This window comes from Calypte anna, chromosome 10 (assembly GCF_003957555.1).
Source record: "Calypte anna isolate BGI_N300 chromosome 10, bCalAnn1_v1.p, whole genome shotgun sequence".
Classification (NCBI taxonomy): domain Eukaryota; kingdom Metazoa; phylum Chordata; class Aves; order Apodiformes; family Trochilidae; genus Calypte; species Calypte anna.
This window is the reverse complement of record NC_044256.1, coordinates 18,934,255-18,959,574: the sequence shown is the minus strand read 5'-3', so window position 1 is coordinate 18,959,574 and position 25,320 is coordinate 18,934,255. Positions and strand designations below refer to the sequence as shown.

At 47.1% G+C, this 25,320-nt stretch overlaps 1 protein-coding gene across 1 annotated transcript; it reads right to left on the bottom strand.

The window, feature by feature from the left end:
- Positions 1-49: 49 nt before the first annotated feature.
- On the bottom strand, positions 50-12,326 carry ANKDD1A (ankyrin repeat and death domain containing 1A). The gene is made up of 15 exons (XM_030457153.1): positions 12,262-12,326; positions 10,010-10,113; positions 9,264-9,362; positions 8,587-8,685; positions 8,044-8,148; positions 7,141-7,239; positions 6,821-6,919; positions 5,694-5,792; positions 5,267-5,365; positions 4,926-5,024; positions 3,938-4,036; positions 2,575-2,670; positions 1,796-1,997; positions 1,028-1,159; positions 50-819 (listed from the first exon to the last, which is right to left on the bottom strand). The coding sequence occupies exons 1-15, from the start codon at positions 12,293-12,295 to the stop codon at positions 758-760; spliced, it is 1,527 nt and encodes a 508-aa protein (XP_030313013.1). The 5' UTR covers positions 12,296-12,326; the 3' UTR covers positions 50-757.
- Between the last annotated feature and the right edge of the window lie 12,994 nt (positions 12,327-25,320).

The window sequence follows — 25,320 nt, the reverse complement described above, 5'->3', positions numbered from 1 at the left end:
GGTAAGATATATGTAGTATTTTTTTTATAAAGAATGGCTAAGGCATAACTTGTGAATTTAATTGTGAAATCTGGATTTATTGAAATACAGGCATTATTTTCTCCTTGAAACACTAAAAATAAATACCAAGTATTATGTGACAAAGTAGTATTTAAAACTCTGTCCTGGTCAGAGGCTGAGGAGATAACCAGTGACCATTCTTACCTTACACTTTTCAAGCTGTAACCTAGGAACATGAGAAAACTTACCTATTAGATTTATAAACAGTACCTGCATGTTAATGTACATTTATAAATAGTTTATGTTCTTCCCTGAAACTTCTTGTGAAGAGCCAAAACATTAAATATCACAACCCTTGCAGCTTCCAAAAGGACCAGGTGGTCACCTTGACTTTTCTTCTAAACTTCTCACCCTGACAGGGGAGTTGTGAACACATTGAAGACAGAAGTGATAAGACACCCCTCCAAAAATGGTAAGTAAAGATTCCTGAAAACACAGGCTTTCCCCTCAAGAACTTAAAAACCTGACAGTTAAAAATTAACATACAAAAATGTCATGTAAACAAGTTAGGAGTACAATAGTCTAATATGGTCAGGGAAGCAGCAGCGATGCCACTTCTAGGACAAGGAGCAGCTTCTCCTAAAGGGCTTCCTATGCTCTTCCTAGAAGGTTGCAGCCAGTTTCTGATCCAGTAACAAATGTTTCTCCTGTAGCTCCCAGGATCCAGCAGCTGAGGGAGCCCCCGATGCCCTCCCTGTTACATTGCCGTGCACTTCCGTGGAGAGGTAGAGTCTGCGTTTGCTTTTTTCCGAATGCTTTCTGTGGGAGAGAGAACGTTCTGCTGCACAGAGGGTGCAGAGCAGGGGCAGGATGGGCTCATTTATCAAAAAGAGAAAGGACTGATGTGTAATGGCAGCCAGGGGGCAGGGCAGGGCAGGGTGGCTTCCAGCTTTGTGAATTGGCTTTGCTGTATATCATGCACCCCTAGGAGGCAGCGTGTTACTCGAGGGGGAGATAAAACTATTACCTGCCAAATCTCTTCTTCCAATCTCCACGAGGCCTTCGTACAACCCCTTGATTGGATTTTCTCCTGCTGTGGTCACACCGTGGAGCCAGATAAGCAACATTCTGTGTCCATGCTCCCTGTAGCTTTTGGTACCTGGTGAGATCAAACCACAGCTGAAAGTCTTACACTCACAAGTATACAACCTTCATGGCATGGATTTCTGGACTGGTGGGTTTGGACACCTCTTTGGAATAGGAGACTCTAAAATAAAGTTTAGCTGAATTTCTGGTCATGGTGTGATTGCCAGATTAATGTTAGACTTCATGGAGTGGGCCAGGGATCAGCTTTTGGGCTTGTCAGACATTTTGTTGTTCTGGTCATGCAGACCACAGGAGTCCTGGCAGTAACTGAGCCAGCAGTGATCTGGTTCTGAAACTCAGCACCTGGGGCCTCACTGTGTTCTTGGTTATTGTTCTTAAAAGAAAAAAATGAAACCCAGCAAGTTCTTTGTCTTACAGAACAAGAAATGTAGCAAGAATTCACAGGCACTGCCTCAGAAGGATTGAGCAATGGACCACACAGAACCCCCAAGCTCAGGGGCTTTATTCCTAGACAAATTCCAGCACGTACATAATGCCACAATCATTAAAACCAGGATTTTTAACCTAATCTTTTGGATGTTTCTAACAAGCCAGCCAGCTTTATTCATGTTTTGCTGTTACTCTGGACTTACCTCCTCGAGGCATAGTCCAAGTGAAGGGAGGAAAAGATGTGGGCAGTGTTTGATACCTGTCCATTGCTGCTCGATGGCCCTGATGTGGCCATCTGTGAATTTCCAGAAATGTGCCAACTTCTTCCATTCCCCGGGTCTGAGGTACTTGGTAGCCAATCTCCACATCACTGAGCGGATGTGCTGTGTTTCCAGCCTGTGATCCTGCTTAAAGCTCAGGTGCTTTGCCACCCAGGAGTCAGAGTTGCTGTTCAGATTGTCCTGCAAAGCCAAACCAGGGCAGTCAGATGGGATGCTGCAGATGGACCTGCACTCTCCTGCACCCTCAGCTCTGTGAGTCCACTCTGGCACAGCACACCTTTTAAATTCTCTTTATGCATAGGATAGTTTGGGTTAAAGATCATCTGGTTCTGACCCTGACTCCCTTCCACTGTTGAAAAACTCCCCACAGCCCACCTGGTGACCTCAGGACAAGCCTTTTCCTGTTCAGTGCCTCAATTTCTCCTTCTGGGAAAAGGAACTGTCCCACTCCCTTCTACAGGGAATAGCTCTCAAAGAATCTTTGAAAACCCCTGTTGCCTGCAGAACACCCTGGGGTTTTTAACAACAGAAGCTTTTTTAATTAAGGAAAGCCTGGAATAGATATTGTTGGCATAGTGGGGACTCCTGTTTGGTTGGTTGGGGTTTTTTTTCCAGTTAAATGATGAAAGTAGAAGTCAGGATGTCCTGTATGGGTTTTTTTCTTTTGACAGCTGGTAAGGTGGAGTCTGAACAACCAAGATAAAGCTACATCTGCCCTGGAAAGCTCAGGGGAGGGAGGGTGGTGTGAGCTTCTTACCTTTTCCCATTTGTAAAACCTATCAGCTTTGATAATCATGTCAGCCAGGCTGATGTGATTGCCTCGGGCAGCAACATCCAGAGGGGTTTTCCCTTGCTGAAATTAGAAAAGAAAAAAAAAAAAGAAATTACCACCTCCATGCCCACCTGGCAGTCCAGAGCTGCTGAGCCATGCACTCAGGTGAGATGAAGGACTCCTGTTCTCCATCTGCAGGCACCTGGGATGTGTGGTAGCTTCCAGCTACTGTGTGCAGGGCATGGGACTCACCTTCCAGGCTCTGCAGCATCTCCTCCAGGCCCATAGAGATGGCAGGGGGCTTTCAGGATCCCAGGGACATGTGTGAGGCTGTCAAAGGACCAGCTCAGCACTACTGGCCAAGGTATTTGTAACCACATAGTAACCACAGTGGTAGTGGATTATGGGTTGGACTTGATGATCTCAGAGGTCCTTTCCAGCCCGGATGATTCTGTGATTTTATAGCCTTTCACACAATAGATTTGCTGACACATGGAACTGATGTGATTTACACAGCCTCATTAATTGTAGATGCTCTGCATGCACGTGATTAGAAATGCCTCCCAGGAGAAATGCAGGCTGACAGGGCTGTGAAAATGGAACTACATCCCTCACACAAACTTGATTTTAGATTTGGCATGGGGGGGGGGGGATATTTATATTTATATTTATATCTAAAGGAGTGTGGCAGAAAGCAACAAGATTTAAAAGTTACATGAAGGCAAGAGAATGAGCCCAACCACCAGGGATGCTCAGGAAAACAGTTCTTGCCTTCACCCAGAAAAATAAACGTGTTCCCTGCACGGAGTCTCCCTGCTGTTCCACAGCCTGCTGGAAGGTGGCAAACGTTCACCACAGCTGAAGCCATTCCAGCCAGGGTGCTTGAGTCTGTGTGAGCTTTAACCCCCTGTCAATGCAGACAAGGGTTTCTGATTCCTCTAGGTTTCCTTTTGATTTAATAACAGGGCAAAAGCCTGATCTACACCAGCCAGATACTTTTAACCTATGAACTCACACGTGCTGTAATTCTTGAGGTTTATTATCTATTATTATTCAAGAAGATCTTTGGTATAGCATGCATGAGAGCACAAGCAGAACAACTTTGAGAAGAAGTCTGCTCTCTGTATGAACTGTTTTCTACCTTCCTAAGAAACCAGTCACTAATTTCCTGGAAAACACATCAAAATAACCTCTTCAGCAGAGATTGAAGGCATTATCCCTGGAAATATCCAGATTTTAATATTAGTACCAGCTTTTTTTTTTTTTTTTTAATTATGAAAAATAGTGGCAAAGACTATCCATATTTTTCCTCCTTAGCCCCCCAGAATTCAACCCCTGGAACGTTTACCTTGTCTTTTCGATTCAGATTAACTCCTGCAATGAGAATCATCTCAGCGATGTCCTGCCAGCCATGGTCCGCAGCGATGTGGAGCGAGGTTTGCTGCCTCTGCAGGAGGGTGACAGGACTACATTTCAGAGAAGGACAAGGGTGAAGCTGGAAGGGTAGGACAGGACAGACCACCACCGGGAGGAAGCGCTGTAAGAACGCTGTCAGATCTGTTCTCCTTTCTCCTCTGTCCCTTTGAAAGTGCCAAACACCTTCTTACCTCCAACTGGAGTTGGGTTCCTCAGGCTGAGCAGAACCAGTCAGTCCCAGCACCAGCACCAGGAAGCCTCCCTGATAACATTTTAGTCTAAAGAAAGAACCTTTGCAGTTCCATAAAACTCCCTACAGTCACTTGCAGCACTGTACTATTTCCTGTTATTTAAACAGTTTCTCTCAACAGATAAGTTTGGCCAAGGCAGGAAAGGAGCTGAACCAGGTCAGAGTAATGTGTACACACTGAAAACTACATGCACCTTGGGGCTGTTTAATGCAACCAGCTAAAATCAAACACTAAATGTTCTCATCGTAGGGTGTCATCAGGAGAGAACATCACTACAAAAATGAACATTAACTAAAACATGACAAAGAAGCCACACAAAATGACAGCTGGGTGAGATAACCAGCTACCTCCAGGCTTGCCTCCCATTCCCAGCCCCACAAACATTTCTCAGAATATCCTCCAGCCTGAAATTTCTCCCACTTGCTTCCAGCAGGGAGGAGAAAGCCTGCTCACAGGTCTCAGGGCCATGGCCCAGCTCATGTACTGAATCCCATCAGGCAATTACCTGGCTGCAACACTCAGAGCCATTTCACAGGTTTCACATTTCTTAAGTTGCGCTTCCAGGATTTCCCCACTTTAGAGCACTCCTCTTTAATCCCCAAGGTGATCAAACCCCCCATGAAACTGCTTCACATTCCAAAGACAAAAGAACAAGAGCTGCAACCTTACATTATCTGGAAGGTCAAGGTCACACTCTGCCTCGATGAAGAGCTTCACCATGGCTGGGAAGTTCTGCAGTACCGCGACGTGTGTGGCGGATGCGTTTTGCTGGGGATAGAAGATCCTGTGCTGAGGAGAAGCTCTTGGCACCAAAAGGACCTCACTGGGCCTCATTTATCTTACTCTAAGGCAGCTTCCAGCCTGGACTGGGGGCAGACTGCAGATACTCCCCATAAGCACAGACTCCACAGCAACAATGGTCCTTTCAGGCTTGCTTTGTGCTCTTGCACAGCCCCACAAGCTGGCTTGGCCTTTTTGGAAGCCATGAGAGCATTGAGCAGGACACTTACATGATTAACAGCATCCGTGTGGATTCCTGCATCCAGGAGGATCCTGGCTATCTCCTCATAGCCGTGTAATGCTGCATAATGAAGGCAGCTCATCTTCTTCTGAGAGGCACAGCAGAAGAGATGGGTATTAGTCAGGGCTTCTTTTCAGAGGCTGCAGTTGTTACAGACTGTCCACAGATCTCTCTGCTTCCCTCCACCCCTACTAAGAAATTCACAGAGGTTGTCTCCACAACCAAACTGGTACAAGGGAGATTCACTCCCTTCTCTGTAGGAAGCCCCATTTCCCCAGGACTCCCTGCACTGTTTCTGAAGCTCTGGGCTCCACACGGCCTCACCTGATAACAAGAACCATCCCTGGGAGGCCAGAGGTCTCAGCAAAAATCCACAAAGTGGTGTTTGGAAATGGACTCACCTCCACAGAGCTCACCTGGGTTTGGGCATTGACATCAGCACCTGCTTCCAAGAGCAGCTTCACACAGTTGCTGTGTCCCCCCTCAGCAGCCAGGTGCAGAGCTGTAAGTCCCTCCTGGACAAGGCAAAAGATCCAGGAATTATTTCTTGTAGACAAGGCTAAGACAGAACAGTGGGATGAGCAAGGCTCTACCTCATTTTCTGAACCCATGACATTAAAATATCAGTTCTGAGGGCCAGGGTGCTTGTTAGGAAAATAAAGGCCACAATTATCTGCCACTGATGTATCAAAGTATGGTTCTGTCCTGGTGCCACTGGGAACAGCTGGGCCACAAAAACATTGTGCTCACCATCTTTTTACTCCTGAAGGGGGTGAACTGGAAACCTGTGGTACTCAACCACGAGCTCTCTCTCCTGAGAAATGCACCTCATTTCTTTACAAGACATAAGCAGAATTCCTAAGTGATTGAATCTGGTTTTATTATTGCTCTTCACACAAGGGGTAGCTCATCTTGGAAAGACAAATGCTACCAAAGTCACCCCAGAAGATGGTTTTCATCTTTCTTCCAGATCTTAATCACAATCAAATACACTTTTCAAAGGCAGTAAGCAAATAAGACTTAAAAAGAATTGCTGATAAACTTAATCAAGAGTGTGCCCTGGAATAAATAACAGTGTTACTAAGCCAATATTTGCTACCTAAATCACTAACTCTGTTCCAGCCACATAAGTTTCCAAAGCAGGTCTGTCAAAGAGAGATCCCAAACAGAAGATTCATATGTTCAGAGACTAAGTGAATAGCATAAAGTGCAGTGAAGTTTAGTTTAAAACTCACTCAATAACAATATGGGCACAAGGGTAGGGGACAAAAAGGGAGATTAAACGGAGTGATAAGGTAGGGCAGCAGATACAGCAGGAAGAAGAGGCAACAGTTTAGAATTGGTCCAAGAAGGTTGTTGCCTTTCACTGATACTCTGCAAGTGTGACCTGAATTGCACACAGATGCTTTAGATAAAATTGGCTATTTTCTAAACCTGCCCTGTCAATGGTGAGTGTTCAGCCTGATGACTGTGGCAGGAGAGTATTTCTAGGGAGGGAAAGGGCAAAAGTGTTGTGGTTTTCATTTCATTCATATGTACTTACTGAGTTCTTTCCATCAAGGTCCACTCCAACATTGATAATCTTCTGCAGCACAGAGAGATGTCCATTTTTAGCAGCTAAATGCAATGCTGTATTTTCTTCCTGAAAGTAAACATCACTTCATGCTTGTATGAAGTCCTGGAGAGAAATCCAGCATGGACTGATGTGCAAATGGCAAGTGGATAAAGGAAGAAAAGCCCTGACACACCTCAACGATGGTTAAAACTGCTGACAACTTGCCTGCACAAGCCTCCTTTAGTAACCTGTTTCACATCCTCTGATCCTTCAACTTTACCTCCCTTGCATGTGGTTTATGCCCATACCTTGTCTTTGGCACTGTGAGAACAACCCAGTTGGATTAGGAGCTCCACCACCTCCAGCCACCCATGCTCTGCAGCCAGGTGAAATGCTGTCCTGTCCATCTTCAGAAGGAAACAAAGAAATACAGTCCAAGAAAGGCTCAGAAAGCACAAGATTAGACCATCTGCTGCAAGCAATGTAATGCTCCCTTGGGTGATATGCTCCCAGTCCACGGGGGTTAAAAGTGCTGCACTTCAAAAATAGTTCTCTTTTATCCTGCTGTTAACCTCTGCTTTATCTTTGGAATGACAAAACAAGGAGAGCAAAACTACCCACTGGGGCCAACAACTCCAAGCACTCTGGTCTCACCAGACACTGGAAAATACATCTTTTCAGGGTTTACTTCATATAAATAGTTTACTAAAAGCAACTACAAAAAAATTGAATTAATATCTGAGACCCCAGTTAAGAAGTCAGAACCCCTTCTGGGGAAAGGAGGAAAGGCAGATTCCTTGTTGCCTCATTTTAACTCTCAGGCATCAGAGTGGGGATCACTTTGGAACCATGAAACCCAGGGTGTAGAAAAGACTGTGCCAGCTCTGTGTGCTCCTGTGCTGTTGTCAGGATCAGATCAGCTGGAACATGCTGCAAGAGTAAGTTATTGCTCTCCTACAACACACCCTGGAGCATCAGCTGCACAGGAGGAGGACATAGGAATTCCTGAATTCATTCTGCAAAAAGCTAAACTGGGAAAAACCTTGGCTGCTGAAGCTTGATCAGAGCCAGAATCCTCATCATCCCTAAGTGTCCTGCTGCAGGATGGCTCTGACCTGCATGGGATACCCTTGGTTTTTCAGAGTACCATCTGACTTTGCAGCAGACCAAGATCAGACCCCATAAAAAAAAGCAGGGAAGGGCTTTCCTACCTTGTCTGTCTTATCCACACACATGTCCTCCAGGTCCTCTAGGATGAATTCCATCACCTGGACATGTCCCCTCTGAGCTGCACAGTGGAGGAGGTTCCTGCCATTCTGGAGAGGAGATAAAGGACCATTTGTTTAACAAGTCCAGGACTGTGGGACTGTCCTTTGACAACCTATTCCCCCTAGCAAAGACCCATTCCGTGTCTCTCTGCACCTCTGGGGCTAAACTAGCTTGTGCTGCAGACACCAAGTTATGGCTGAAGTATTAACTCTCCCTTTCCCAACCAAAGTCTACATTAAAATACATGGATTGCTGATTTACTAAACTCATTTCTGCAACCCCTTCCACCTCAGCACTGAGGTGAGGAAGCCACTTCCATCTCTACAGCTACAATTATTACAGCTGGTTCAGGAGGGAGGCAGAAGTGCTGCTGGCAGTCCCCATGGCTGTCACACACTGTTACCTGGGCACACAGGCAAAGCTCTCTCTCCCTCCCATCACTCTCTGGAGCTGGATGATGGACCCACACAGGGAGACTCTCTCACCTTATTGACACAGTCAGTCTTGGCCCCAGCATTGACGAGGATCTGCAGGACATGGAGGTGACCAAACCAGGCAGACAGGAGAAGGGCATTCATTCCAAACTGGGTGGGAGGGAAGAGAGATACTTAGGGCTAAACATCCCCACCCTGGAGGGAAGCTGTCCCTCTACCTTCATGAAGTTTCACAGATAACTGTTTCTGTCTGGGGTTTTTTTTTCAGCCCTACTAACTACAAGTGCTACTACTCCTACCACAGATGGTCACAGCAGCTGAGCAGACACTGTCCCTTGACTGCCACATCCCAGGCAGTGGCATAAACCTGTCAGTAATGGGGGAGACAAAGCTTGCTGGCTGTCACTGTCCTCCCACCAGCCCCAACAATATGACCAGAAGAAGCCAAAAAATCCCCATGCTCTACGGGAAACCTCAACAGTTTGTACCAGCCCACTTCCCACTCAACTGTGCATGCAAGGAAAAGGCCAAAAGAGAGACCACAGACAGCTCTGATAACAAGAAAGGTGTTGCACCTGCCTGAGCAGGGAGGCCACAGCTTCACAAGCACTCCAACACCTTGTGCCACCCTCCCAGGGCTAAGGAGAAACCTGTAACTGCCAGCCCTGCCCCCAGTCCCCAACACAGAACACATTTACAGGACACACAGGGGAGATTTGCCACCATACACTGTCTTTGTCATCCAGTGGGACATCATGATCCAGGAGCAGACGGACAGCATCCACATTCCCTGCTCCTGCAGCCCAGTGCAGGGCAGTCCTGTCTGTCTGAAAGGGAAGAAGGGAGAGATGGAAGGCAGAGTGTGTATCCACCAGCCATCCTGAAGGCCAAGATCTTTGTCATCCATGAAGCCAGAATTCCCACATTGTGCAGGGTTTCCTTTGGACACAGACCTCTGTCTCTTTGCTCTCTTGTCAGGCAGGCAGGTGCTGGTCACCTTCTACTAAAAAACTGCACTTCTGAAGTTTAATGACAGCACAAGAACAAAAAACATCACTGAGCATGGATGGATGTAATGAAGCAGTGGGGTTTAGGTGCATCCCCATATTTCCAGGAGCCATCTGGTTAGCAAAGGGAGATCCGCACCAGGAGCTGAGTTAGTCTTGAGGTACCAAAAGCAAAGGCTGCCATTGCAGCCCTGTGCATCTCACACATGGGCTCCATGGGGAAACAGAAATTATCACCTTCCCTCAGCACTTGCAACTTTCCAGTCTGGCCAGAACACCAGTGCTGTGGGTTTCAGTGTGCTGGGGAACTGCTCAGTTGCCCCAGGCCCTCCTTAGCACTGTGCAGTGTGTTTTAAATCTTTGCCCAGTTCAGCAGCTAATGAGAAGAGCAGTGTTCAGGAGCTGCAGTCCTGAAACAGAGCCCCAGCACTTCCTGCAGTTTAGAGGTGGAAAAAGCCAGGGCTTACATTATTTTTGGCTTTGATGTCAACCCCTCTCCTGATGAGCTCCTCCATCCTGGCCGTGTCATTACGCTTTGCTGCATCGTGGAATTCCTTCTCTGAATGAAGCACTGCAGCAGAGACAGAAGAACAGGCATTAAAACAGTGATGGCAGGGAGCAGGATGTCCCAGTAAACCTCCCCTTCACCTCACCAGCCCCAGTGGCTTCAAGGAAGGATAACTACAGAGAGATTCTTCCAGCAAGAATCCCAGCCCTGCAGCCACTGGCATGTTTGCTGGACTCATCCTCTCCTGCTGTCTCCCTTTCCTTGAGTACCCCTCTGCCACATCAGTGCTCTTCCAGCCCTACCAGTGCTCTTCTAATTCAGTGCCATTCCCTGCATGTGCTTGCTCCAGCTGCAAAACCTTTTGATCCATTAAGTCCATGTCCTGGGCATCTTCTGAGGCCCAGTGTGAGTGCTCAGGCAGGTGACACAAACCCTTTCCTCCATCCCTTCACTCACTATGATCTGGACTGTGATTAATTTTGCATCTCCTCATAGACTGTAGCAGTTCAGGGCATAATTTACCATAACCTGCATAGTTAGGCACAATTTAAAGGTGTTCAGTCTCCATGTTGGGCCTTGCCCCAGCAATCTTCTCCGTGATAGAAGAAACCTTCCTGCCAGGAAAACAAGAGCAAGGCTGTGCCTCTGGCTCTGCCACAGTCCCTCAGTGAGGTTCTCAAGGTGTTTGGCAAGATGTCAGTTTTTGGTGGTCTCTGCCCTACTGCTTTAGGGGAGGATTGTTTTGAGAAATGCTTGAGGCAGGTCCTCAGCCTGTCACATCCCACTGGAGAGCTGTCTCAGATGCTGGTGTCTCGTTTTTACATTTCTACAGACCTCAGGCTGCAGTCTGAGGGCAGCAGAGGCTCGGTGCAATTTCAGTTTATATCAGCATACCAACTAGGTACTAACTCCATGCCACACAAGAGGCATCAAAACATTTTACTGTTCCTGTTCCACCACACCAAGGAAGAGTAAGAGACTTGCTGTCTGAACAGCACTACCCCATTCCTCTCTGGAGAAAGGAGGAAAGCATCCCTGCTGGGGAGCCTGAGGGCAGCAGAGGCATCAACTCATCCTCCAGTTCTGGTTCCTCTTGGCTTCAAACAAAAACCTTTAGCTCAAGAAAACACAAACAACAGACTGGATCATTCAGGAGTCTTCGATCTGCTGCTACAATGAAGCAGAAGGTGGCAACATTTGGATACTACATTAACAGGACAGAAATACCAAAATAACTTGGGGAGAACCCCTAGAAATTACGTTAATTATTACCACCAGTGCCTACACACATTCGACTGTCTCCTTGAAATGCTTATTTCTGTTCAATGGAGTAAACTTTATGTTTTACTTAAGCAAATATTGTGCCCTGGCTCTCCAGGTGACAGAAACATGTTCTTAGTTTTATGACCAGAATGAGGAGGCACCAAAGAGCCCCTTGATTTATTTATTCTTTCCTGTGAAGATGTGGTAACAATCCTTGCACCACTAAGCAGCAATTTATGTATTTTCAGCAACACATGGGACACCACTTGATGGTCTGAATCCACACCAGCAAAACCAACCTGATAAATGTCAATGCACCCTCATCATGGCATGCACCTGTCCTGCAGCACCATTTCAGTAAATATTTAGCAGGTTTTCTTCCTCTTTCCAGGGCATTTCACACTTTATGGTACTGAACATCAATTCAATTACCACCAACTGCATGGAAAACAATTTTTGAGTCATTTCCCCCCAGGTGCAATGCACCCACTCTGGTGGAATTTATTATACAAGAGATTTTTTTTTTTTTTTAAATAAGCAAAGGAGATAAAAGGCCTGCAAAGAAATGCTTTTAAACTGTTTTAGGGGCTTCACTTGGGGCTGGGGGACACAAAAGGAATCCAGAATGCCAGCTTTGTGGGGGGGAAACACCGAAGTAGAAGGTTTTGGTGTTATTTGCATCATCTCAGGGACAGAGGATGCTCTGAGGCAACAGCAGCCTCAATTCCCAGGTAGGTCACACACTTCGTTTTTGCATGAATTTATTATTATTACTGTTATTCTTTAAAGCATCTCGGCCCTGCCTTGGAGCCCTTTTTTCCCTGGGTCCGAGCAAAGCCAGGGCTGCCTCCTTCCCTCCCTCCCTCCCTCCCTTTCTCTCTCATGACCGCACAGACCCTCCCTCCCTCCCGGACCCTCCGGAGCAGCCCCCGCATCGCCCTCACTCACGGCAGTCGCCCCCCGAACCTCGTTCGTCCCCCATGCCCGGCCCCGCCGAGCCTCAGGGCGGGCTGAGAGCCTCGGCCCTCCCCCGGACAGAGGGGCGGGTTGCCTGCTTGCATGCCACCTCCCCAGTCGTTGTTTAAAGGAAAAGGGAATAAAACGAAGCCCCTTTTCTGCCGCACGCGGTGTTTTCGGGGCTCTTTTGGGATGGCTCAAAGGAGAGGAGGGGGGACGGAGCCAGGTGCCGCCATTTTCAGTCACGCGGCTTTACCTCAGCGCGGCTCTTGCTCCGCGTTGTGCTGCTTGGAGGATGTGGGTGATTTGGATTCTGTTTCCTAACCCCTTTTGGTGGCGAGGGATTAGGGTTCTGTGGGAAATACGTAGCGGGTGCTTGGTTTTTTTTGTTTTTTTGTGTTTTTCATTCCCAAAAGAAAGGTCGAAATGTTGGCGCTTCCAAAGGATGAGGCGCTCGCATCTACCTCACGGTGTGGGCATGGCAGCGGGTGCAGGAGAAGGTTAAAAGTGCTTTTCACCCCGAGTTTTAGTTAATCCTTCTGCTTCAGTAACTGAGTCTGGTTTTGTCTTTTATTTTCTTTTCTATTTTGATAGTATGAGAAGGAAGGAACCAGCCAGTTGCTGAGCTTAGGCTGGAGAGAGAATCAGCTCTGTTTCAGGTGGTCTGAAGTAGGCAAAGAATAAAAAGGTCCAAAAGCCGACAGAATTACAAACCTGGGTTCTGGGTCCTGTCAGTGTTTTCCATCTCATGGTTGGAGAGAGGCTGCTGGCTTTTCAGAAAGGACCAGCAAATCTTTCATGGAGGGCACTTAATCTGCCACGGCCATTTCTGTCCAAGCCTGTGCAAGGTCTCTGGTGTGGCCCCCACAGCTTTCCCTCTGTATCAGATTTGTTAGGGTAATTCTGCCACATGAGTGCTTCTTGCATGTTCTTTCCTTTCCTGTATTTCCTGGGCCAGGATTCCTCTGGGCATCCTGCCCCAGATATGTGGGGACAAGTTGAGTGCCACCATGGTGATGGAGTCAACGCTCTTCGCTGGCCTTCAAATGCATAGAAAGGTGATGTGAGAAGAAAGGAATAATCTGCTCTACAAACCCACGGTGGGCAGGACTGGGTTTAAATCATGGGGAAAAGGACTTTGGCTTCTCCTGTGCATGGCCAGGACAGCAACAGGGAGCAAGCAGGCTGCTGTAAGGTGAGAGAGGTGCATGGGAGAGGTGACACCAGATGTGTGTTACTTGCCTACGGACTTGGTCGTTGTAGTGGGTCCCTCTCTACCTCAGCAGGACCCCATGGAAGAGCCTCTCCTTCCCTCCAGGTTCTCTATACCAAGGGTTTGGGCTGCATTGGAATGGGCTGCCCAGGGAGGCGGTGGATTCTCTGTCCCTGGATAGAGGAGAAGAGACTGGGTGTAGCACTCAGTGCCATGGTCTGAGTAGTGAGTCAAGGGTTGGACTTGATGATCTCAGAGGTCCTTTTCCAACCTGGCTGATTCTATGATCTATGATTCTGTGGCCACAGGAGGGTGCCCGTGCTGTTCCCCCCCCACAATGTGCTGCAGCAGCTGTCAGCCCCAGGGTGCAGCTGGGGTTGTTCCTGGGGCTCAGGACAATTTTGGGGGGGCATCCTAGTTCTGGAGACCCTTGTGTGTGTCTGTGCTGCTCCTGTGAGTGTGGTGGGAGATGTGGGGAGTTAAGGAATGTGCCATGGGAGTGAGAAGGTAAGGAAACCTTTTATTCCTTCAGAAACATCCTTATAGACCAGAGCTGTCTCCAGGGTGGAGATCTGAAGGGCTGAGCTGGCAGTTTCCATTTCATTGTGGGTCTCTGTGGCAAGGGTCTCATCAAAAGTCCCTGTGGCCAGGATGGGGACGACGAGCAGAGCTTGGCCTGAGGATGTAGACCTTTAGCTCTTGAACAAACACAGATTGTGTGGGGGTCTGTGGCAAGCTGCTTGGTCTCAGAGCTTTGGATTTGTGGTTTGCCTTTTATTTAAATTTAAGGGGAGAGAAAGAAAAACAATCAAGAAAGAAAAAAAAAACCCAAACCCAAACATAAGGTCTGTCTGGATAAAGGAGAAGCCCTCCCTCTGTACAATAGATCAGCGGGTAGAGCATCCTCCCCGAGGAAGCTGGGTTTGATCCTCACTTCTGCCAGAGGGGAGATGCAAACCCTGTTCTCTGCAAGACCCCAGGGAGTACCATAAAGAGCAGGCTGTGAGCATGTCTGGTGCACAGAGGGCTTTTTTGCTCTTTCCTGTTATTTTTAAATAATTAATGATTTGATGGAGCAGGGAGTGGAGAAGGCAGGTGTCCTGTCTCCCCGGAGAGCAGTCTGTGCACCCGGCGAGACTGAGTCCTGCTCTCCCTCCCTGCCTCTCTCTCTCGATGAATATTTAAGTGTCTGTAGACAAATGGGAATGGCGCCAGCAGAAGGGCTCAGCCCTTTCCACAGGGTAGCCCAGTGCCTGGGGACACTGCCCTTGAACAGGACAGAAAATAATCCCTCCTTGTCCATACATCCCTGGTATCCCAGCCTGGGGTGGGACCTCTGGCTCTGCCTGGTGTTTTGTTGTGCTGTAAGAGAGATCCTTGGATGGAAAGTTGTCTGGATTTAACCTGACACTGTTAATGTCACAGCCTTCACCTCTTCAGAGCTTCAGTCAGCCAGGACTGACCACCTGCAGCTTTTCTGCTCCTTAATGCCAACTTTGGAATAGAATGAACACACATGTGGTGAAAGTTTGCATCTATTTGTGGGCTTGGATGTTTCCAGTGGGCAGGAAAAAAAGCAGCGCAGGCAGTTCCTTCTGTCCTTACTAAATAGGTTATGTGTTCAGGGGTGGAAGAGATGAAGACTTTCTGCTGATATAAGTACAGAATGGTGCAAGATTTACTAATGACACTGAACACTTGCTTAGCAATCCATTTCTTGGCTAACAGACCCAAAAGAGCTTTTGGATTTTTCCATTAATGTTGTAGCAGAACAAATGATGGGGAGATAGTAATTTGAGCTCTTTTTTTTTTTTTTTAATATATTCCAGATATTGACCCCGTCTTCAGAAAGGTGTTAAAGTCTTTGACTTTATTTCACTTGAAGAATGATTTTAGCTAAGCCTTCTACGTGCTCTTTCTCACTTAGAAGTGAAGCTCTCTGGCACAGCATTTTGTGCTCTTACCTTGTGTGTACAGTTTTTATGTGTTAGTTGAGGATAATCATTATTTTCAATCTCCATTCAAAAATCCTGAGTCAGACTGCTTCAATCCATCCCATTTTAAAATGGGTCCCTGTTTGCTCCCTGCTTTAGTTGGACACACTGTGATTTTCAAGTCAGTGGGATTTGTAGCTAGCCATGTAACACAGCCCACAAACCAGTATGTGTTTATGCAGAAACAGATGCTTACCTAAAGGTTTGGCAAATTGGACTTGAATTCATAACCTTCCTTTGGAAGCAAAATTAGAAGGTGACTCCTCCAGCCTGCAGCTGCCCATAGTCCAGGAAGCCAAAGCCTCTGCTTCCCAGGAGCTGGGCTCAGGGAACAGCCTCCAGCCCTGAAGGATTGGCTTTTTCTGTCACAGTCAGGAAACTGAATATTGCATGTGAGTGGGGATGACCAAGTTCCTCTTCCAGTGCTGATGGGCTTTTTCCATGACTGGGTGTTGAAGAGTGCAAGGAGCTGAGATAACAACCATGGGCTCTGCATGGCACTGCCTAAACCAGACCCTTGGGGCACTGTGGTCTCCATCTGCCATTGATACCACGAGGACTTGTGTATTTGTGCTGCTTTATGCCCCTGCTGTGGGTATGAAATCCCCTAACCATACCAGCTGTGTGTCCTGGTTTGCAAACTCTGCTTCCAGGTATGTCCTGGTAGAACGAAAGAGAAGTTAGAGCTCTGGCTGCATGGCTTCATGTGTGGCTCCATCTGATTGATTTTTCTGTCTGCTCCAGACTTTCAGTTGTCCTGCAGGTGTGTTTATTTTTAGTGCTTGTTTTGAGAACTCTGTTGCTGTCACTTGCTGGGGATCCAGACCTCCTCTGGGAACACCCCAGCTCTGCACACACATCAGCCCTGTAGCTTCTTGCAGGCAGCATACGAAGCTGTCAGAAACCCTGGACACCTAACGGGAGCCTGAGAAGGGATGCAGCTCAAAGGCTGCATTCATCTCCATGCAAGGCTTCCAAAGTGGAGCAGCTTGTTAGAGAGACCTGTGGAGCCTGGAAGCTTTGCCAACAATAAAGCCAGGCCCAATTCTGCAGTCAAATATTTAGTTAAACAGAGCTGTCTGATCACTAGATTAAACACAGACAGCATCTGAGTGAGCTCCACGCTTCAGGGTTTTGCCAGTGTCCATTTCACAAGCCTGGAATTCTGTTTTTCCTGCCTTCCCAGACTCTGCTCATCCTGTGTAGTGTTTCAGACAATGCAGAATGAGGTATTTCAGCAGAGCTCCTAGCTCAGGAAGCAGCCCATATCACCAAATTATGTTCTCTGTCTATGCTTAGGAATAATCCAGCATTACAGGATTGGGAGGAAATCACATGGTGGAGAAATTGAAGGGCTGGTTGGTTTGTTTGTTTGTTTTTAGGGAAGAGTCTCAAGAAAGAAGGTGGGTGAGTGAGCCTTGCTCTCTGAGAAGCTGCTGTGTGGGATTGGTACAGAGAGCTCACTCTGTGTTAACAGCAGGCTTCAAGTGGTGATTTTTGAATTTCCCTCTCCTATCACTCTCACTTCCCAAAGCCCATAGGCCTTTAAATCCCCTGAAAAAATAAATGGGCTTAAGCTTCTCTGTGGCTTTGAAAGTGAATCTTACACTCAATTAGTGCTGTGGCTGGGGTTGTCCCTGACTATCAGGTCACTCCTGTGGATCTCTGACCTTTCCTGGTTCCAACGTGGTGCCTGAGTGTTTGGTTACGGGAGGTGGGAATGGATTATTGTATAATCCGAGCAATAATCGGACACTGACTCCTAATCCCCTCACTGACATGCCTGCAGGCAGTGTTTTTATTCTCTTCCCTGCATGTGTAAAAAGAGGGGAGGGAGGATCATCTGCTTCCTGGGCCTCGGAGGGCTGTCTGGCTCCTAAAGGCAACCCTTTTTCTCCCTTTTTCAGGACAAAAATGCAGCCGAAATGTAGGATTTTAGAACTATAAACCTCACATGCTGAAACCTGATGCCAGCAGCAGCGCCCTGAGCTGCTCACACATTGTGCTGTAGGACTTTGCAAAAAATTGTAAGTGAAACCAAAAAAATTCTTGTGTTTGAGCATTTAACAAAGGCAAGGTGGAAGGAAAGGTGCACTAAGATGTGATCTCATTGCTCCCTTCTTCTCTGACCCTACAGAGTACAACAGGAACAGGGCAGAACACTGTTGGGAGTGCAGCAGTGCAGCATTGGGAGGGTTTCATTTCTCTCCCTCAGCAATTTTCTTCCAAAGCTTGAAACATCTGTCTCTGCCTCCAGCCACACGCAAGTGCACCAAAAAGAGTTTTGTTCCAAGCCTAATGAGTAATTTCATGGTCTTGGAAAAGGAGGCAGAGAGGGGGCTGGGACAGCAACCAGAGTCATGAGCTGTGCAAGGAGCTTTGCTGATGTCAAATCCCAGCCTGATGCCTTTTATTTTATTGCAGCCCACCAGGCTTCCCTTTAAAGTCTGCTGTTAGCATTGCTGGTGATCAGGGCAGAACCAGCTTCTGCATTCCAGGGGCTTCCTCACTTCTGGCCACAACAAGCAGGATGGAAAATAATGACATCAGTGGAGAGGAGGTGGGGAAGCTCAGCTGGGCATCAGCTCTGCTCTGTTTGTGGAGAGGAAAGCACGTGTGAGTGCAGAGAGTGCTCTGCCTGTCCTGATCCTGAGCTCTGTGCTGGTATAAAGAGAGATGAGTGAATAAACAACCACGGGGCAGAAGTGGGATCACATTGCTTGAGTTGCCCAGCAGATGATGCTGAGATCTGGTGATCTGTGCAGTCTGAGAACAGATGTAGAATGAGCTGGTTCAAGTTGTAGTTGGTCTCAGCAGACGTTTAAAAAGCACAAACCCCAGTGCTCCCTTATGAGGAGAGGGTTATCTGTTGAGGGTGATAATCTGTACAGAGCACAGGAAACAGAAGGCAGATGTTGTTGTAGGTTTATGGGATGTTTCCACCCTGGGGCCTTCCTCTGGGACAGGCTTGCAGATCCCAGGCCCTGGAGCAGGACTTGCACAGCTCCATGGATGCACCATGCTGTGTTTATCTAGGGCAAGGGGATATACAGAGCTCTCCTTCCACCTGCCCAGCTTTTCCTGGGCTGGAGAGGGAGTTTATATTCACTTGCTGTGACTCAGCTGTAGAGCCTGGCTCATTTTCATGCTGTTACTCATGGAAAGGGAAAGCCAAATGGCAACCAGTCTGTGCCTGTAGACACCTGTAATTCTCTAGCTTCCTGCTGTTAATCTCTAGATGAGTTTCTGTTTATCAGCACTAACACACTTATCCTGATGAAGCTCTTTACTTTGTAATCAATCTCTCTGTGGAGAGAAGTATTAAGTTTTCTACCCCTAAAGCTAAGAGGAAGAGGCTGCTTGTGGAGTTCCCAAAATGGGGTTATTTTCAAGCAGGCATTTCACAGGGGTAGCAATGGGCTGGGATCAGGTGGAGCAACCACCAAAGCTGGGAATGCCCAAATTGTTTCCACAGCTCCTGAGCTGACCTCTGTGGTCTGGAGGGAGCTGCTGGTGCTCTGCCTCTGCGAGGTGCTTGGAGATCCTGCTTCCAGCAACAATGCCTTCTTGGGTGACCAGAAATTGGGCTCCTCAGCTCCCTGGGCTTCTGTCCCATCCTTTGACTCCTCACTGTAACATGAGGACTGCTTGGGGTTCTGTGGCTGGTCCTTGGAGGGAGGGATGGTGTTTTACTTTGTGGAAGCCTTTGTTGCACTGCCAGCTGGGGAGTCTCTGCTCACTTGAAACCTGGCTGGTGCTCACTCCTGCATATTTTGTCCACTCATCAGGGTGCAGGGAACTGGATCCTGGTTCCTTCTCTTGCAGCACACACTGGGTGGGTTGTTCTGTGTCAGAGACCACATGAGGCTGAGCCCAATTTAAAAATGATCTCTACAGAGAGGCTTCAGCTGGGAGTGGGGAACCAGTGCCTGCCACCAGAGCTGGGCCAAACCCAGTCTTTCCTATTTCAGCCTCATTCCATGTAAATACCACAGTGCAACCTGCCCTGCAGTGCACAGGAGAGCCCAGTGCAGAGCTCCAGGTGGGTGGGCTGTCCAGAGGGTGACGAGGGCTTTAGGGCCTGGAGCAGGGGCTGCCTCAGTTTCCCCTGGGTTATGGGAGGCTGAGGTTCCAGTCACCAGTCTGCCTTGCAGAGGTGAGCTTGGCCCCAAACCTGGCTCTCCCTTCTCAGCCCTGTCTTTTGTTGGGGCCAGAAGCCTCTCTAAGGCTCTGCTCTCTCATTATTTACCCTGATCTCATAGAAAGAGTTTCTTATCAGAATCATCCCATGGACTTCCAAATGACAGGCTGGGGTTTCGGTAATTTTCTGGTGGGCAGAAAAATTTAAGTGGAAAAATTCCTGTGTGGCCTTGGTGTGCTTTCAGCTGGCATCCTGCCCACCCCTCTCTGAAAATACTGCTGATGTTGAGTGCGAGTGCTCCTTGGGAGGTTGGTTTCTTTGGTTGCAAGCCCTCACTTTGGTTTCTTTTTACCTTGAGCAGCTGGTAGGAGCTGGCACTGAAGGGACCTTCTTGGGGCTGTCTCCGTGTCCTGTTGCCCTCGGTGGGGCAGCACGGCTGAGTTCCTCCGGCATTTAAGGAGCAGCCATTGCCTTGCTGCTCCTCCTTGTCTGCTGTTAACATTCGCCACCGCCCCCAGCTCTGGCAGCCGCGTTTGCAGAGAGCTCTGCGGGCAGTGGAAGCGAGCTGGTTTCATCATGACAATGTAGTTATCCTTTTAAGGGAAAATTCCCTCCGGGAGCCAACCCTCAATTACCTTCTGCTCCAGTGCCTTCTTGTTGGAGATGGCTTCTAACAGCTGAGTTACAGACGCAGTCCCTCCGTTGAACACCTTGCTGCTCTGAAAAACAAACAAACAAACCCAAAACATAAAAAAAATTTTTGCCTCTTGTCGTTTGCTGCATCTAGAAATTGGGGGCAAAACCCAAAAGGCTGGGTCCCTCCATCAGGGCATTTGTGCAGAGCCACGCTGTGGACATCTTCAAACTGAGCTGCTCTTCCCTCAGGATTAATGGGGCCGTATGCAGATCCTGTAAATCCTGGAAAAGTCCCTTGCAGGGCTGAGGAGCTGTGGATGCTACAAGCCTGGTGCTGATCAGCTGCCACAAGTGACTGCTAAATGCCAGAGAACTGGGGTAGGCAGTGGCTGCCTTTCAGCGTGCTGTGGTGAACGGGAGGAACTTCCGAGAGTCCCGAATCCTTCTGTTGTGGTGACATCCCATGGTCCCTGGGGGTGGAGATGCTGAGTGGGACAGGGCTGCTGGGGGAGTTGTCCTCTGTCCCTGTCACGACGGAGCGTGCAGAGTTGTAGAGAACAGCTTGTGCTCTTTCTGTTCTGTAGGAATGGTGGCTTTGGCTGCAAGCCCCCAAATTTACATCTCTTGTGTTTAGTGCTGGAAACACTGTCAAACCCCAGTGAGCTGTTTAGCAGAAGACATGCTTGAACACAAACGTTTCACATGAATGAGACCTGACTCCTCAAGGAGAAGTTGTAGGGACTGTTGCTTTTGACACCTGCAAATTGTGACTGTCTGAGAAAAAATGGCATTTTCTCTCTGGGCAATAATAGATGCAGTTAAAAACAAACCCCCCAAACCCTTGTACCTGTGCAGCTACAGTTGTCTTGAGCCAAAAGAAATGGACCACAGCCTGTGGAGTGACTGGATCATCTGAGGGGGAAACGATGCTTCTTGGAAGAAACAGTCATGAAGGAACCAGGCTGGCTCCTTGTGCCCCATTTTGAGGACTGAAATGCACAGGAATCCTGCCCTGTCTGGCTGGAGCTGGACTGAAAGAGCTTTCCCTTCTCCTCAGCCTTCCCAAGGGTTTGAATTCTCTTCCCCTATCTAGAGCAAGAAGGAAAAAAAAACCCAGTATTTTTTTTTTAAACTTCTGTAAGCAGAGATGAAGCAATCATGGGAGCTCCACCAATATTTGTAATTTCATACTTTAAAAAACTCTTAGGGAAAATTACCTAAAAAATGTTAAATTAACTGAAGTGTAAAAATTGTGTTTTCATGCTGCAGAGCAGAACTGTCCCCTTTTGATAAATGACAAGTTTTCAAAGCTTGCTTTGTTCATTTTTTAAAAACCATGACACTTGTCCAAATCTTGAGTCCTCTGTTAACAGTTTTGGGTTCCTCTTTTGCCCTGAAAATATTCTGCCACAAAATTTCTCACCAGCAATTCCCTTGAGGCCCTGATTGCACCTTTGGAGGTGGGTGGCTGGATAGAAAGGTGAAAGGGTGGCTGAGAGCAATCCTCTCCTTCCAGTACACAGCTATTGTTTGAACTGATGACCTTTCATTAATTCCTGGCAGTCAAAACCAAGTGGAATTTTATTTCTCTGCTTTAGGAAATTCAACCTATGCTGTTGGAAATTCAGCACTGCTCCAGAAAAAGAGCTGATCAGAGGCTTGGGGGCAGGGACTGGAGGTTATCTACATGCAGAGGACAGGCCCTGGAGAAGGTAGGTTCAAATCTTTATCTCCTGTGGTCTCTCATATGACATCTGGCCATGTGTTTATTTTTGTTGTTGTTGTTTTTTTTTCTTTCGGCTTCATTTCCCCTTCACCACTGTTCCTTGCACAGACACACAATCCGTGAAGATCTGGGCAGTGCTTTGTTGTCATGGTGATGTGGTCTAAACAAACCCTGAGTATTTTGCCAGTATTTCAAAACTTGACTTCTTGTTGCAAATGAAATCGCAGAGGAACTTCAGTTTTGTTTGCTCAGATCCTCTCCCTGTTAGTCACACTGCCTTGCATGGCTGTTGGACTGCTGGAGCTCTTTGAGTGTTTTATCCATTTCTATGATAAATATCCCAGTGTGCTGATCTAAAATTGATAGCATTTTTCATCTAAGAAGTGTTTCTTTTGGTACAAGGTAGATTTATCTAGAAGGAGACTAAAAAATTTCCTCTAAAACTACTTGAGTTTTTAGGGGTGGGAGGGAAAATACTATTATAATTTTTAAAATTTACCAAGCATCTGAAAAACATTTAGAGACCAAGGGGGAATAAAATGTTTCAGTAAGGAGGAAGGGAAAGCCAGTAAGCAGCTTTCAGAAATCCTCATTTCTGGATAGGACCCTGCTGTGCAGTTTGGAAGGGAAAGAGTTTGGACCCATTTGCATTGCAAAAATGTCCTATTCCTAACCACAAAAGGCAGCTGGAACTTCCCATTGCCTCTCCACATCTTGCCCTCTTCCTACCTCTGACCTCTTCTCCTGTACACCCCCCTTGGAGAGGGCTTTGTCTTTGCCCCCAGAATATCTCAAAAATCCTCCTTTTTTGGAGTTTTTTCTCGTTGAAACAAACAATGTGGTAGATTAAACACAATCTGTAGGATTTGCACTGGTGTCTTCTCCACTTATGGGCTAGGAAGAATAGTTAACTGCCATATCACCCCAAGTAAGCAGAGTTTGGGGTGCCATTCCTATCCCTATTAAGGGTTAGAAAAGTCATCAAGACAAACCCTCAGAATCAGCACTTTTGGTTTGCTGTTTTTCGGAGCCCTTCATTTAGTCACCTCCTATTCAGAGCAGCTGATGTTTGCCTGATGTTTGCTGCAAATTGTCACTACTGCATTGATGAAAACCAAAAGTATTTTGGGTTTGGAGCCCGTTTGGAGCTCTTCAGTGCTCTGTGCCATTGCTTTCATTCTGCAGGGTGAGAAGCTCCATTACTTCTGACTGCCCTACAAGGCAGAATTCATTCATGGCCATAAAACCATCTTGAGATCCTCATATAGGGAGATGTTATTAAAAAACTGCCAATTTTGTCTTTTGTAAAAATAAATAAATAAATAAATAAATAATGTAATGCTACTTTGGTTTCCCAGCATTTTGATCCTATTCTTTTATTTTGAGCAAATAATTTTAAAATTCATTTCCTGACTTTTGAAAAGTGCCCTGTGTTCCAAAGCATAAATTTATCCCCCAGGGGGATGGAGAAACTGCCTTGTGAACCCAACAGGGGTGAGGAATAATAAGGAGGTTTTCTTGGCAACAGCACAACTAAAACTTGGGGACAGCTTCTCTCAACACAGCACTGAGCTTTTTAGGAACCAGTTGCTCTGGCAGAGAAGGGGTGTGAGATGGGGTAAGTGGGGAGAGGTGAGAACTGAAGGTTGGAGGAGAAAAGGGAGAGCAGGCCAGGCTTAGGAGGTGTGAGCAGGATCTGGGGGCAGCTTCCACTGCACATTTATCATCCCACAGCTCCCCAGTGAGAGGGAAAACAGGGTTAAAGACCTGTGGGGCTAAAAACCTGTGGGATTTATTAGCCACAGTCTGGTTGCTGAGGCCTCTGCCAGTGTCCTGCAGAAACCACACTGCTGGGAAGGAGCTGCCATCCTCTGCAGAAGAGGGGGTGATACACCCCCCAACTTCCCTGCTTATCTGCTCCTAAGAAATCCCAGTGCTGGAGATCCTCTTGCAAATCCCATTCAGGAATACATTCACCCTGGGCCTGGAAGAGTCTTTATAAACAGAAGTCTTCAAATGTTGTGGGTTTTTTTTTTCCCCTTTACCCAGTGGCTATGCCAAGCTGTTGCCAGCCATCCCGCCTGTAATTACAACTTACAAACAGGATTTTCCAATAGTCCACAGAAGTTGTTCTGGTTTCTTTTTTCTATAGGTGTGAGTACAAGCACTTTACATCCAATCTTCAGCAGAGATGCACTGGGGTAGGATTTCTTTACCATTTCCTCACACTTTACTTTGCAACCTCCAACCTGAGGAGGTAGCTCAGGCAGAGGGGATGGATGCTGCACAGGACTAAGGCTCCAGCTGCTCTCTGAGGTGAAGCTGGTGGGGTCTGGCTCTGTGAAACTCCAGAGGTGACGGAAAAGAAATGGCTTAAAGTAACCTCAGACAGCAGGATTGCTGCTACAAATTAAATCATTAATGTTTTGCAACACCACATCGGGGGTTGTCACAGGAATCTCGTGGGTTGCTTAGTCTTGAGGTAAGGTGCTAGAACACAGTGAGCAAGTTTCCTGGAATAAATTAAGTACTGGATTTGCAAAGTATGTGAACTTGCATAACAAAACAGAGATCTCCATTCACCAAACATGGAGGATATTTTCTGTGCCTGCAAATTTTCTCTTTGTCTGGAGAGGGGAAATCTTGGAGAGCTTCACTGTTGATGACTCATATATCAGATAGAGCACTTTTTATTTTTTTTTAATAGGAAGAATAATTAAGTCATCAGAGTAAACTACCCGATGCTGTAGCAAATCCTTTGGCCCTCTGGGATGGAAGAGCTCTTTCAGCTCGAGTTCTGCAGGATTTGGATGGAACCTAGGCCCTGCATTTTCTGTTTCAAATTACACAGTAACACAGTCTCTCCAAACCAGTAATCCATGACTATACATTGAATTAAAAGCAGTCAGGGAAACGTTTCATATGCCAATTCTATGTATGTTTGCATTTATTTTTTTTTAATCATGTGTAACATAGTGCTAGGCACTCCCCTTCCTTACCAACATGAATTTAAGGCCCAAATGTGATGTGTTGTCAAGTTTCCTTAAGTGCCAAAGGCAGAGATTGCCTTTCTCTGTGTCTTGGAGCTTCCTTTGAGCAACAGCCCCATTCCCAATCAGGGCTTAGAAGATTTACTAGTTTATTTTTTTTACCCAAATGAAGCCAAACTTGTGCAATAGTATGGCATTTATTTTTATTTTTGCACTCTTTGCCCTGCTTCCTCATAACTTTTGAACCTCCTGGCCAGTTTCTACCCACTTTTCAGAGAAGGGAAGCAGTCAGTAGCTTATTGGCATCTGGGCAGAGGAATGAGGTCCTGGCACTGCTCACCACCAAGGGG